At 32.0% G+C, this 15,788-nt stretch overlaps 2 protein-coding genes across 3 annotated transcripts in view; one reads left to right on the forward strand and one right to left on the reverse strand.

The window, feature by feature from the left end:
- Nucleotides 1–8,022, forward strand: part of LOC117112111 — a 13,688-nt gene extending 5,666 nt beyond the window's left edge. For both annotated transcript variants that reach the window (XM_033255163.1, XM_033255164.1), the window contains exons 3-6: nt 3,584–3,691; nt 5,018–5,322; nt 6,650–6,728; nt 7,535–8,022. In XM_033255163.1, the coding sequence (XP_033111054.1) occupies nt 3,584–3,691; nt 5,018–5,322; nt 6,650–6,728; nt 7,535–7,551 (509 nt within the window). In that variant the 3' untranslated portion in view covers nt 7,552–8,022. The remainder of the gene's footprint in view (nt 1–3,583; nt 3,692–5,017; nt 5,323–6,649; nt 6,729–7,534) is intronic.
- Nucleotides 8,023–10,552: 2,530 nt separating this feature from the next.
- LOC117112106 (MAM and LDL-receptor class A domain-containing protein 1-like) lies at nt 10,553–15,586 on the reverse strand. The gene is made up of 4 exons (XM_033255156.1): nt 15,470–15,586; nt 12,595–12,639; nt 11,118–11,500; nt 10,553–10,710 (listed from the first exon to the last, which is right to left on the reverse strand). The coding sequence occupies exons 3-4, from the start codon at nt 11,400–11,402 to the stop codon at nt 10,636–10,638; spliced, it is 360 nt and encodes a 119-aa protein (XP_033111047.1). The 5' UTR covers nt 11,403–11,500; nt 12,595–12,639; nt 15,470–15,586; the 3' UTR covers nt 10,553–10,635.
- Nucleotides 15,587–15,788: the final 202 nt, after the last annotated feature.

A 15,788-nucleotide genomic window follows, 5' to 3' on the forward strand; every position in this document is an offset into this window, starting at 1 on the left:
TATAAGAGACAGGCGTTTATTCGAGGGAGGCGTTTATTCCTAGTGAGGCTCTGAAGTTTATTCGAAGGGAGGGGAGGGATGTTGACTTAAAGGGGCGTTTATTCGAATAAATACGGTATATCATTGAACATTTAAGAGCGGGTTGTAAATAGAATATGTTTCATAATTGTCTAGGTTCGACTGTATTTTGTTCAGTTCTTTACGTCACATATGGTGACGAACTGATAAAAAATTCAAATCCAACAGTATTTACCTAATGTTGCGAATTTCACCTTGTATTTTTTTTTTACTTAATCTTTTATTCATTTGTATTAACATTTGATAGATATGGGGACGCCAATATTACTGCAAGCAGAAATTGTACATAGCAATGACGTCATCCAATACTCATTCGCAAATGTTAGCCATTATTTTTTTACATTGTTTCAGAGCTATTCAATCAATATTAAATATAATTTAATCAATAAATCAGTTTTTTTTAAATTACTTTTGCAATTTTGTTATGTACTGAGTTTTTGGTTTTTTTTTTCGTCATTGGAATAGAGGGCTCTTCAGGATGGTCTTTCGCAGATGTGAGGGTCTATATCCAAACTAAGCCACGTGGTAAACAAATGATGATAGATAGCCGAAAATGGCACTCTCAGACATAAATTTCAATATAGTTTCTTTTTTTTTCTCCATTTTTTATATTCTGGAAAGATTTTAGGGGGCCCGTGCCGGTCCCCCTCCCCCTTGAATCCATCACTGGGGATGAACGGTCCAATTCAAAGCATTTATTGACACTTTAATATTTTAAACACTTTAATGGACTAAATAATTAAGAGTACTACGGCAGAGCCCATGAATAAAAATAATTTGTACCGCGCCTTACAGATTACAGTAACAACAAAAACAACAATAACATAAATTCATTCAGCATGTTTATACATATAAAGTTGACTGTTAATCTGACTACAGTGAAACACATTTCCACAATTGATTGTGTCATCCTGGTTAAAAAGATATTATAGAATATATTTTTTTTTTAAATAAGTTGGATAAGCAAAGTAGAATTTACCTTCCACGTAAATTCAATTTAATTCAAAGTGACACTTATTCGCTTCCTTTTCAAATTCATTCAAACAAATATAAATACTGATTCAGTAAAAATGCAGGGTAGAATAAAGAGGAGCATACCAACGAAAAAAATATATTGTGAAGGGTCATCCTGAAAGGTCAGCCTGAAAAGAAAAAAAGAAAGACTTTTCGCCTGTAATCACATGGCTTGATCATGAATGTCAGTTCTTGCTCATATGACCGAACTCATTTGGTCTGGTCTCTGGACGTTGTGTCATCAGGGATGGAGTAGTACTCCGGATGCACTTTGTGGCCACTTCATTCAAAATTTCATAGATGTCGGAGAAGTCTAAGTGCCCCTCGTCTCTGTTCTTATCATAGATCCTACCCAGGAATTATTATTTTAGTGCATGGAGTGAGGAGGGGTCTTAAACCTGTATGTTGAATGCACCTATTTCAGCGAGTGCCTCCCATACAAAGGTGAGGTGTATGTTGTCAAATTATATAATTAATTAAATAGATAAAATTCATTCTTTAAGAAAATTATCGAGACGATTATAGATTCGGAGCCGGTTTTCTGCACCTAACGGCGATGACGCAATTTGTCCGTGTGAATGCTGTTCAGAGTGGAACTGTGGGCTTTCCGACCTTCACTGTTTATGTGACAATTGTTATGATTATTGATCGTCATGCCAAACACCACCTATATTACCACCAGGTAAGGTAATACCGACGGGCAGAAATGTGTGGGGGCGGGGCTTGGTTACATTACAGAGCAACTTAGCTCAGTCGGCTAAACAGGTAGCCAGTGTGTGTGTGTGTGTGTTATTGTTATTATGATTATTTTTATTTTATTTTATTGTTATTATTTTATTGTGCTTTTTCTCACTTGGCCTATATTATTTCTCTGTAAAGCGGATAGGGGCAATGTGTAATATGCGCTATATAAATATAACATTATTTTATTATTATTTACAGCGGTGACCTATTTTTTGACTTCTACGCCTTCGCCTCATAATATCGTTATTTATAAAAACATCAACGGATTTGTTGTAAATAAAACCATCACATTGAATTGCTCTTTCCAAGTGCAATAAATCTATCAAACCTTACGAGATAATCTGTGTGTAAAAATACTGTTTTTATGTATCGATAAGCCTACAGTATTTTTATATTTTTATTCCAAGTATTGTTTGTGCTGTACATGAATTGTATTGAAGGTCTATTATCATTTTTACCTTATGATTAATTTTTATAATACTGTTTTTCTTTTATATTTCAGATATGTCCGTTTTTATATTTGTATTTTAATAATGTATTTTAAATATTGTTTGTACAGTAATTTATGTAGTATGCATATATATCATTGTTACCTTAAATTAAATGATAATGTAAAATAGCCATCACTTTTGTGGTTTTCATGTGTGGCATTTTATTTTACACAATAATTATATTTGTATTTTTGTATTTGACATTTTAAGATCGACCAAGCTTGTCTCTGGAAACCAAATAGGCTATCACATATTTGTTTTTCATCACATTTTAAGTATTATGACGAATAAAGAAATATTGAATTTGCTTGTTTGGTCTAAAAATACTGTATAAAAATAGCTGAAAAAATTAATTTCTGATAAAATTATTCTACTGTGTCGTCTATTTGTCTAGTATATTTTATTCACACTTAGGCCTAGGCCTACTAAAATTGTTTCTGTTTTTGTATTAAATAATAATGATAGTTCTTATAGTTAAAAATATCTTAGTGTCAATGAATTCAATCCTGCTGAAAAATTTGTTTTGGAAGAAACAAAATGTTGTGTGTGAAATGTAAAATCAGGTACGGTATGTTTTTATAATAGTTAATAAAGACCGTGTTTACAAATTGTTATTACAATTATAATGTTGTATTGTATATTACTCAGATTTATTTCTCTTACTTTTTTATCTCTTCTTTTTGTGGAAATATATGAAAATAAATGTTATTATTACTGTTTTTATTACTGTTGTTGCTGTTGTCATTACTATCAATATTATTATCATTATTATTATTGTTATTATTATTATATTATCATTATTAATTTATTTATTATTTTTATTCTATTATTATATTTATTATATTACTGTTGTTGTTGTTGTCATTACTATCATTAGTACGATCATCAATATATTCACATTATTATTATTATTATTATTATTATTATTATTATTATTAATAATAATAATAATAATAATAATAATAATAATAATACTGTTGTTGGTGTTGTTTTTGTTGTTGCTATTGTAATATTACACCGAATACATCAAATCTAATCCACCGATTCATTACTATTAGACCCTATTATCATTATCAAAAATGACGATGATAATGATAATATTAATGATAATAATAATAGGCCTAAATAACAATAACAACAACAATAGTAAAAGTAATAATATATATCAACAACAACAACAATAATAATATCATTACACCTTATCACCTTTGTGTTTTAGATTAAAATGCTTACTTATCACAATTTTCTTATTCTAGGTTTAGACAAATTTTTATGTAATTTTGAAGTTGATGAGTGTGGGTTCAACAACGCATTCGCCAACATCTACGCCCTTTCTGGTTGGCTTAGGATTTGTGATAAAGAAGGTAGGCAAAATACAGTATTTTTAATTCTCTTTGATCTCTTTAAATAATTGTTAATTATTTGTTTTTCTTGTCCTTATTACATTAACTTACATTTCTTTTCCTTTTTTTTATGTCTTTTCTTCCTTTTTCCTTTCTTTCTTTCATTCCTATCGCCTGTCTATCTTTCCTTTACTTCCCTGTAATTTCTTTCTTTAGCTTTTTCTTTTCTTTTTTCTTTCCTTCTTTTATCTTTCTATTTCTTTTATTTGTTCCCTTTCCTTTCTTTTCCTTTCCTATACATTTTCCTTTACTTGCCTTTTATTTTTTTTCTTTCCTTTTCTTTTCCCATTTCTTTTTCTTTTCTTTCTCTTTCTTTACCAATTCCATTTCTTTTCCTTTTCCTTTTCTTTCTATATATTTCAATTTCTTGCCTTTATTTTCGTTCTTCTTCTTTACACATTTTTCCCCTTTTGTCTTTCTTTAGCTTTCCTTTCTTTTCATTTTTCTTTCCTTTCCTCTTCCTTCCTACTTCAATTTACTTTTTCTCTTTTCCCCCTTTTTTCATTCATTTGCTATTTCTTTACTTTTCAAATTTTTTTATCTTTCTTTACCTTTTTGTTTTCTCTTTCTTTTTCTTTTCCTTTCTTTACATTTTCGTTTTCTTCCTTTTTCTTTTCCTTTCTTTAAATTTTCGTTTTCTTTCCTTTTTTCGCTTTTTACCTTTTCTTTTCTTTTATATTTCTATTCCTTCCCTTTCTTTTCCTTCTCATATTTCGTTTTCTTTTTTTAACTTTTCCTTTCCTATTTGCATTCTTTGCACCTGATGAAGCCAGCATAGACAGCTGGCGAAAGCTTGTTAAAATAAATACTATATATAGTTCGTCAATAAAATGCAATCAATGTTTCATTTTTCATAGTTATACTAATGCGGCCCCACCTATATTACCATCATTCAATTCATTATACATAGTTGCAGCATTCATCAAACCTTTTTACATCAATAGACCAATAAAATACAGAATAGGCCAAACATTTGACGTTCGAACAAGTGATTGATGTGTGATATTAGGTGATGTGAAATTGAAGGAAAACGGCATTAAACTACTGAATGTTCTTCCTCTCGGATCCCCCACCCCACGTTGCACCGCCACTGCCTATGATACTGCGATGACGACGATCTTTGTATAGAAAACAAAAACAGAAAAAAAAAAGGTTACCCGTAATTCTCTTATAATACATCCGGCCGACTTCTCTTTTCTTGGCCATATGATCTTAAACAATTTCGTGTCCATGACTTTTAAAATCACTTTGCCATACATTTTCCAACGTTGCATTTTTCCTTCTCAGGATGCTCGATGAGAATTAACGCGGGAGATTCGACCAACACCGAGGCGTCATCCACTCTTGTTTCACCCTCGTTTTCCGGAAATTCTGGAGTACTTAGTATGAGATATTATATTCCTGATAAGACAAACGCTAAAAATGCTAGTCTAGGTGTGTACATCCGGCGTTCTGATCGCAGTGACAGGAAGCTGATCTATCTAGCCAGTAGCGGGATGGATAGACCGTGGGTACCCATGGCGGCGGAATTAGATAGGCCATGGGTCCCGATGTCGGTTGACGTACATATGGATCACACATCAAAGTTTAAGGTAGGCCTACGCTAATCTATTTTGATTTACTATGAAATACGGTAATGCTCGTAATTGAGAAGGCATAATTTTACGGGGAAAACTACAATTCTGTAGGCCTAAATCTGAATACAAAAAAATGTCTCCTTTTAAAAGAAAATTATACATATCTCCTTGTGCACATGCATTCACAATTGTATTTCCACCACTACATGGTCTGACTTTGAAAGAAGTATATACTTTATTTATTTCATGTCAATCCATTGAGTTGATAACTCCAAGGTCAATCATTTACGCGGTACAGTAATTATATATGATTACGATAGAAATGTTGTTGACGCGTTTCAATGTCCATCACTTGGTCGGAAACTAGATTTGTATCATCATCGAGTTCATTCAATATGCACACTTTTTTAATACCAAATGCTTAACTTATTGAGTGTCATACTTGTTTTTCATCTTGCTTTATCTTTAATACTGTAGTAAACTTTGGTAAATGGTCAACTAGCCATATGTCAGGTTCTCATGTTGGTTTTCCTAATCTGAATTTCACTTATTAGAGGAATTTCGTAACCTTACGAAAACAATAACTCGTCCTGCGTGTCTAAGCATTCTTGATAATATGTTTTACCAGCTGAAATGATCCTTAATAGACCTTTCCGGAGTGTCAATCAAACTTATCAACTGACTAATCAGAACAGCGCTAGGAATACGCGCGCGTCTCACAAACACACGTGTTGTCCCACAAACGCAGGCGTTCTCGTATGTTTTAACACTGTCGCCTTGTGGGACCTTAGCAACAATATCCAAGGGGCGGGGCTTAGCGGAAAGGTCCATTCATGCAAATGGCATGAATCGCCTATGTCTTGACAGATATACTACTGTAGGAGAAGGGTTGTCTGAAAATTTGATGACGTAACCGTATTCGTTATCGTTTTAAATTTCGTAAGCTTGCGAAAACTCCTTATTAATTTTTTTTTTCTCTTTCTCTTTTGTGGGTATCTTCCAATTATTTCCATTCTTCATATTTTGCAACAAAATGTACAAAAAAAGTCATTTTCATTACTTAAAATGTTTAATTATTATTCATATACAATCGGGGAGTATACTAATTATGATCTTGTAATACGTGGTTACCAGATTATTGTGAAATTCGAGCATCCTCTTGCCGCGGCGATCGTGACTGGTTTGCATCAACTAATTAAAATGCTAAATTTCTCATTTAAAATTATCACAATTGCAACCAAATAATCGATCCATCAATCAACCAATCAAACAGCCAAACAATCAATCGATCAATCAACCCTATAGAAAAAAAAAAGCATTTTCAATAATTTGTATTTATCAGTTTCAGTTTGAAATCGATGGATTTATGGAAGATAGCAAAGAAAACATTTTCATTGATGACTTTGAATTCGAACAAAAAGGTATTGGCTATTGATCACACTAGCTCATTTTGTTATTTTTACCTCAAAATAACAATATCAAAAGTAATACTAATGTTATTATTATTATTATTATTATTATTATTATTATTATTATTATTATTATTATTATTATTATTATTATTATTATCATTTATTATATTGATATTTAAAATATTATTTATTAATAATATTAATAATAAGGATCACAATAAAAATAACGATAACGGTATTAATGGTGGTGTTAATGATAACGACAATGATTATTTTAATGATTATCAGTGACAGCAACTGCAGCAGTGGCAGTGGTGGAACCAGTTGAGGACAGGGGTAGACCCCTACTCCCGTCTTTTTGGAAGGGCTTCCCCTCTCCCATCTCCCTCTGTTTTGCCGGGCAGAAAAACCACATATCGTCAGGGAGAAAGAAAATATATGTAATTCCTACAGTTTATAAGCATTTCAAATCCATAAATTGTTGAAGCTTTCGGACTTCGCCCCCTAAAGCCCTTTCAGTGGTTTTGGGCGGCACCTGACCGCGCCCACTTGTAATCTCATTATGGACATCGGTACCCAGTCGGAAAGCCTTCGCACAACCGATGAGCAGTGGCACTAACTTTGACAGAATTATTTTGATTTTGATTTGTGATCCTAAATGTAATGATACACTAAGTAGTCTGTGATTGTTCTGACCCGTTGCCAGGCTTGTGCCAATTATGTGGTGCCACATAACCGCTGAGTGATATCAGTGAATGGAAATACAAATTAGTGTGTAGCCGTACTGGTATTAACGGCTTTTTTTTCTGTTACAGATCATCCACATGATTAATTTTGTGGCACGAACATACCACGTGAAGTACAAAATCAGGAAAATGAATGATTACGCTATACGACACCATGAATACACCTATATATGTCCATTGGTTGCTAACGCTAATACCTGTAATATTAATTAAAATAATAATATTTTGTTAATTTAATGTTTGAATTGTTAATTAATAGATAATAGTGATAATAATGATAATATTATTAATTCATTCATTTTTATTAATAAAGATTATAACATTAATAATAATAATGACAACGAAATTAACATATAACATCCATGTACATAAGCCAACGAAATGTTTTAAAGCGTTTTAAAACTCACATAGTTTATATCCACATAGTTTATATCATAAACTTAATTATTTTATTATAATATCATAGGCTATTACATGCATTTGTGTAAGGAAAGAGAAAAAATGACAGAAGTTTATAATGAACTTGGAAAATTAAAGCATGTCCATTTGAATTATTATTATTTTTGGTTTCTTTTTATTTTTGAGATCGACGTTTTAAATTTCGTATTACATAAGGTCTAAAGTCTTTTGGAGCTTTACTGTAGCATTCTAATACCTGTACTGATGTTGTATCGCCATACCTGAATAGACTGTGTAGTCTATTTCTTTCCATCGGATTCGCACTTCCAAAGAAACACCCAGGTATCTGCATAAACAGAAACAGATCCCGAGTTCGAATCCCAGTTCGGGCGATTTTTGTTTTCATTCACAGATTCCTCTTCTTTACCGTTTTACAAATCATAATGCATTGTTGGAAGACGATTTATATGTGTTAGAATTGAGCACAATTTGCACCTTGTTATAGAGCCTTTAAATTCGACTTGTTTTACGGCAATTTGTGTCTCAATAAACCGTAGAATATATTATAGCTTTGCGCGTTTATATTCCGAAAACATCGTCTTAAGGAACATTTGCTTATGATTATGATTTAAAACAATACTTTTTTTTAAATAGCAAACTTTTTTATTTCAGCCACCTACTGTATTATGTGATAACATTTTTTATTTACTCTTTTGCATAAAGATTTTTTTTTGTAGTATATACATTATTAAGGTCGTTATTATGTAATTATCTGATAAATGTCCATATGGCCTGGCTTTCCATTACGGCGCACACAAAAAAAGAAATAATGAGTGAGGCAAGCGATGTGAATACGGTGTTTTCAATGCTTTTTGAAGGCTACCTTGTCAATTTCTAATAGTTAAGCATAACAACTTTGTTGATAATGTCACATTATAGTATCGTGTCGTCCAAAGTAGAGCGTTTTAAAATGTCATGATTATTAATATTATTTATATAATTATTATTATTATTATTATTATTATTATTATTCGCATATATGCATTTATAAATTATAATATCACTTTTATTATTATTATCATTATTATTATATTATTAATATCATTATAGAATTATTATAATCTTAATAAATTTTACTTTATTTTTTTTATTATTAAAATTATTTGTTATTATTATTATTAATATCGAAAATATGTTTATTTAGTAATATCATTCTAAATTAGAGACCACTCATCATTCCGTTTCTATATTTTTTTTTGGTGGCAGAATTGGCGAACTCAATCAAGAATTTAATAGCACATAACCATTAAGACTAGAAGCACAACAATGGTTATTATATATATAGAGAGAGAAAGTATTATCAACAATTAGACATGGCGTCACTGGTAGCCATGGTGACGAAATCACTAAGCTTATTTACGTCCAGAGGTTCTCAAGGTCTGGTATTCTGTTCACACCTGAAGATTGCATCGAATCGCGTTCATAAATGAATTGCAAAATGATGCCATTTACGTCTTAAGGATATCAATTTCCGCAGCTAGCTTTATCACATAGATATAAAGTGCTGCCGCTCTTCACTTTCAACCCTTCACTATAGGTATCAGTCAATACGCATATCAATCATGTTCGCCCACACGCCCGCGACGATCTCTCTATACTACGTACATCTGTCTCTATGGCTAGCTAGGCCAACTGTTAATTAACTTCCTGTCTTTATTGCTTGATCCAATTATCCTTAATAATTTCTATTATTGTTATCTTTTATTATTATTGTTATCTATTATTATTATTATTATTACATTGTTATTATTATTACTATTATTATTATTATTATTATTATTATATTATTAATACTGTTATTATTGTTGTTATTGTTATTAATATTGTTATTGTTATTATAATTATTATTATTATTGTTATATATATTTATTGTTTTTATTATTATTATTATTATTATTATCATCATCATTATTACTACTACTATGCCTATAATTTTTATTATTATATATTAGTATTAGTATTATTATCGTCATTATTAATATTATTATTATTATTATTATTATTATTATTATTATTATTATTATTATATTATTGTTTTTATTAATGTAATGGAGTGGAGGGTCATGGGTTCAATTCCTGTCAGTGTTGCAGTTCCTAAAACCTCATATATAAGATTTGGTTTGTGCAAAGTACCATGTGTGAATGTTTGTCTTGTGTAAGCGATTGTCACCTACAAGTAGGACAGTGATATATTCGCTATTGGCAATCCTTGGCAGAAATAGAACCAGAGCTTTCGGACAACACTAGTCCTTCCTCAGTGGCGAGTGAGTGAGGGTTGAAAAAGCCAGATAGTATAAAGAGAGAATTTCATGCAAGCATGATTAGAAACAATAGGCTAGGCCTATATATATATATATATTATATAAAGTATATATATATATATATACTTTAAAATTCAACTAAAACAACTAAATTTAAAGAGTTACTGAAATAATTTGAAAATGCACGCAATGCTATTAACCGTGAGTTCGGATGATGGTGCTTGCAGCTTGTAACTTATTCTAAACACACATCTTATTTTTGGGTCAAGCATATGCAGGAGCGGCTAATAATTGCTGTGTAAACCAAGCTAACCGGATTAAAGGCCTACAAGCATAGGCCTATAGTCCTTTTTAACGTTCCATATATGGTGTGCATACAAAATCAGGGCAGTTTTTGCAATTCTATACTCTTTGCTACGAATATTATTATGGGGTAAGGTGAGTGGTTACCTATGCCGGAGTCCAAACCATATCGTCGATTGTGATGTCACTTCCGCTCGATCCAATGATTCCTTCAAATATAAACTACAGAAATCAAAGATGAACATTACAGTTAGAATTATTCGTATTATAAATAATATGTTATCCATATTTTGCATTGCTATAATCATTTATAACAGTGATATTATTATTGATATTAAACATGATTAAATAATAGTAGTAATTATACTATTAATATTATTATTGATAAAAGCAGAGAGTTACATTATAATAACGATGTGAAAACGTTACGGTTTGACAGTTTTTTAGAGTTATAAATACGTATTTATAACGTAATACCTTTAATACGTATCTATAACGATTTCACAACACAACAACATTGCAACAGTGCTGCAAAGTTGTATGACGTCATTTTCTGACATACGTAACCAAAACGTTCGCGAACGTTAAAATAACGTCTTGTGTTTGCTGGGAAGGCATTCAGTTCGTACCTGAAATGGAAGGTAGTAAGAGATTGACAAGTTCATTTCCACCCAAGCATCACCGCTGGGACCATAAAAAGTGAAGTACGTCTGCCTTGGCATGCCAGCCGGCAATATATCCACCTTCAACTCAGTTGGCTTCTGGCGTTTAGAAGAATCTGCTGTGTGGAGATAAAACTTCAAATTGCCGCCTTTCGCTTGGATGACTTCAGTCTTGAAGATCGCGTTATCCTTCGGATTTCGCCCGGCTCCGTTTATACCAAAGGAATAGCCGTAACCCGTGGTATGATCCATATCGCGGCTCCGCTTCCAGTCGAAAACGTCACCGGCAACATTCTGATCAAAACCGCAATCATTCAATTCAAAATTGCAACTCTCAGATGCTGAAAATCCTAGAAATATACAATATATTACTTTGAAATTTAAAGTTATAATGATTAGTTATTGTGAGTAATGTTTACGTTTATAATTACTAATGAAGATTTTGCCCTACCTAACTTGTTATCGTACTGATTATCATATTAGCGAGGTTTCGCAAACTTACGAATACGATAACCAGTACGGCTACGTCATCAAATGTTCAGTCAATCCATCCCCTACAGGAACATATATGTCACATCATGCATTTTCCGTGAATTTTTAGGCACAAATGACGATACACCTGATGACGTATTCGTATTCGTTATCTTTTTCGTAAGGCTGCGAAAACTCCCTATTAATAAATACTGATGCAAACACCATCGGAATACGTTTATGAAGCCATATCTTTATAGTGTACGAATACAAAAATAAAGATGAAACTGACAGAAAAAGTTTGTTTTACATTGAAATTAACCAAAACAAAAACAATGTATGATGTTGCTCGTTTCAATCTAATATCTCAATAAAGTCAATAATTGCCAAATAAAGAGAATGGTTAGATTTAATAACTATGTACCTTAAGTGGAGTACTGCCTGATAAACTCTATGAAACTGCCCATGACACCGGTTGTTAAGGTGGTTGAAAGCCCGAGGCAACCAACAGGAGAGCTACGCGGCTGATAAGCCTTCGGAGCACCCAGCTTTAGCTGGACTCTACCACATATAGCATCATATGACATGCTGGGACGACTACTAGCCCATAATGGCAACAGTATGCACCAAACATAATAACAACGTTAAACATTACAGTACTGTACTTGTTAAATGAGGCAAAAACATTGTGAAAAACGTGATTATACCAATACCAAACAGTAATCCAATGTAAAAGCTAAAATGGACCTAAAGTGGATGTTAACAATTTAGGAAAGGATTTCTTTATAGGGCAGCGACTTTGACCGTCCGTATATCTAAATATAATATCTAAATGTAATATAATAATATGAAAACAACTATGTCTGGTAAGGTCTGAACGTCTACAGAGACATCATCGGGTTTAGGTCATGTTTGGTGAACATTTGTTGAATATATTTGAAAAACATAATATAAGAAAATAAAACAACTATACCTGGTAGAGACTGAACGTCTACAGTGGCATCATCGGGTTTAGGTCCTGTTTTTGGTTTTAAAAAAACAAAAAGGGGGGAAATATTGCTATCAATTTTTTGTAATATATATAGTGTATATATATTTATAGATTATCTATTTATTTATTTATTTATTTATTTCAATATTATTTTGTAAGGGTGGACCATCCAGCCAAAGCTGATCAATATGGGAAATCAGTACGTACATACAATTAAAGACAAAAGATTAAAAATTAAACTAGATCTTTAACATAAACAAATTAATTAAATTAAAACAGAAAATGTAAAATTAGAAAAAAAGAATAAAGATTTGAGAAAAACATTAAAACTAAAAATTAACAGCAAGAGAAAAAAACTAAAATTGACACATGCAACAGGAAAAAAATGAAATAATAATTTATCAAGTGAATTAAAGAGAAGATACCGGAACTTAATTAAACTAAAATAAATAATAATATCTTTAATTAAAAAGATTTATAAAAGGTAAATAATTTTCTATACAAAACATAGCAAAATCATGATTTAAAAATATTGCAACACAATGAAATGTCCACAGGGAAAATTACACAAGATTGGATAAAAGATAAAGCAGAATGTTAAATTTGAAAGAAGAGAAAGAGAAAGCAGAACGAACAATCGGTGGAAGAGAGTTGTAGAGATAAGGAGCATCATAAATGGATGAAGTTTTAATGATTTTAAATTTAGACTTAGAATGAGAAGATCACCTTTAGTGATTTTTTTTTGTGGTCATACGGCCATTGGCAACAATCCTTTTGAAGCATTGACAAAGAGTTTGAGGAGCAAGGTTATGAGTGAGGTGAGTGGTAGGAGGAAGTTTCAGTAAGATACGAATGGCCCTCTTCTGGATCTTATGAACTTTTGTTATACAGGTAGATTTTGATCCCCAGACAGAGCAACAGTGGTCAAGGCGAGACAGAAACAAATAATTGTAAAGTAGTTGGAGGGTGAATTTTGAGGTGCGTACAAGAAGATAAGCAAGAGTTAAGTTTCTTACTAAGTGAAGATGTGTGAGATTTCCATGTTAAAGTGTTATGTTAAATAATTATGCCTAGGTGTTTGTGGGATTCAAGCGATAGAATTGGATAATTATCGAGATGAAGATTAAAAGCGTAATTAGCTAGCAGATCTGATTTGAGTTTGTGCGAAGAAACTTCTTACTAATTGCACACAGTAAACGCAATAACGATAAGGGCCATTCCATTATTAGTAATAGTGTTTTTAAAGATAATGGTACTGAAGAGATAATTAATATTAATGGGACACAGCTGGTTGGATGTGTAATTAGGAAAACATTTGGTAGTTATATAGATAACTTTCTTACATAGGATGCCGGCAGACCGGAATTCCGGAATAATACCGATTTGGAATGGTAGGTCTTTGAACCAGAAATACTGAAAAAAATATGCAAATAAGTAGATGAACCATCACAGAGATTTTTCTTCCATTTACCAAACCATTGGACGCACGGAAAATTAGGAATAGGCCTATTTAAAGGACTTTTCCGGATTTTCAATCACACTTAACAGCCGACCAATCAGAAATACACCAGGAATACGAGCATGTCCCACATTTTCTCCCTACGTTTACACCGGTTTTTTTTTAAGCCTTAACAACAATATCAAAGGGACGAGGTTTAGCGGAAAGCCCATTAGACGCTCGCGTAGGCCTACGATGTACTGAGCACGTTCAACTTACACAGGCTAATCACCAAAACGCAGTTGAACATTTTCACAAACACAGTACTAAACTAGAAACCGAAAGGTCCACTGATTAATCTCAGATAAGATAGTATAATAAATACTCCAAGTATCGAAATGCACGCCATCGTGTCGAGGTTCATAGAATCACGACACGATGGCGTGCATTTCGATACTTGGAGTATGTATTATAATATCGTACTAAACTAGATGGTTATGTTTTTGTTCCCCTTAATGAGGTTTTTGAGCCTCTATAAGTCAATGATTCGTCCTGTGAAGGAGTACGGTAGTTGTGTTTGGAATTCCAAGTATAAAAAAGAGAGGCCATGCATAAAAGTTGCGCAAACAAAAACAAGAACTTATTGTTATTTTGCAGAAAATAATATTACTTCTATAAAAACCATATCTGACTTCTTTATCAATGCTAATTAAAATGCTGTTTGGACTGGAGACTGTTATAACAATTTAGAGCCTATTAACAGTATTATTATTATTATTATTATTATTATTATTATTATTATTATTATTATTATTATTATTTTCTTACTATTAACTCTTATATATCGGTGATTATTACATTATGTTATTTTTATTGCTGACTTTTATGTTGTAATTGTTGTATGTTTTTTTAAGTTATTCAAAATATTAAAAAAAAAACTCAATAAAAAAAATTTACAAAATTTTTGGAAAAAGCCATTTGTAGCTCGAGTTACCAATGATTGAAATTCCTTTCCTACTGACGTGGTGAATCAGAGTTAAATTGCTTCAAAGCGAGCTTATAAAAAGTCTGGTCTGGCCATGCCCATCTAAAGTTCAGCCCGTTTATAACAGAAGAGGATTCGATAATGATAGAGGGACAAATGAGCATTTGATCTCTAGGTCGCGAAGATTCAAGTTAATTCAAGGGAAATTTCAATATCTGCATCTTGCGTTTGTTGACAAAGTTTAATTCTTAGATTAACGGCGGTGTATTCTAAATGATTTTTCATTTGTTGTAGATTGTTTTTCGAGGGTTTAGTGAGTTTGACCATTGTATGAGTAATGAGAAAAGGGGTTTGGTGAGAACAACGTTGTCGTTTGCAGGCATAATCATTGATTGTGCGGTATTTTAACTGTTCCCTGGTTATATTTAAGTTACCTTTGAAAGTGGCATACACCACGCGTTCGTTGTTCAGCAAAACCTGTAAAAAAAATATTAATTATTTTTTTAGTTAATTGTTACCACTCACGCACGCACACACACACACACACACACACACACACACACATATATATATATACATATTACAGTATCTTTAAAATTAATGTTCTTGAACCGAATTCGAAGGGCGTAAAATATCATTTGTTTGGGGAGGTATCCTTGACTGGATCAAATCTACGGTAATGCAAGTTACTTCTGTGCTCTAGTGGTATACCTGACAGTAGAGTTTGAAATTTTGCAGTTTTATGACATCACT

Source organism: Anneissia japonica, unplaced genomic scaffold, assembly GCF_011630105.1.
Source record: "Anneissia japonica isolate Jap-2015-1 unplaced genomic scaffold, ASM1163010v1 scaffold3934_len446420_cov169, whole genome shotgun sequence".
NCBI classification, from domain to species: Eukaryota; Metazoa; Echinodermata; class Crinoidea; order Comatulida; family Comatulidae; genus Anneissia; species Anneissia japonica.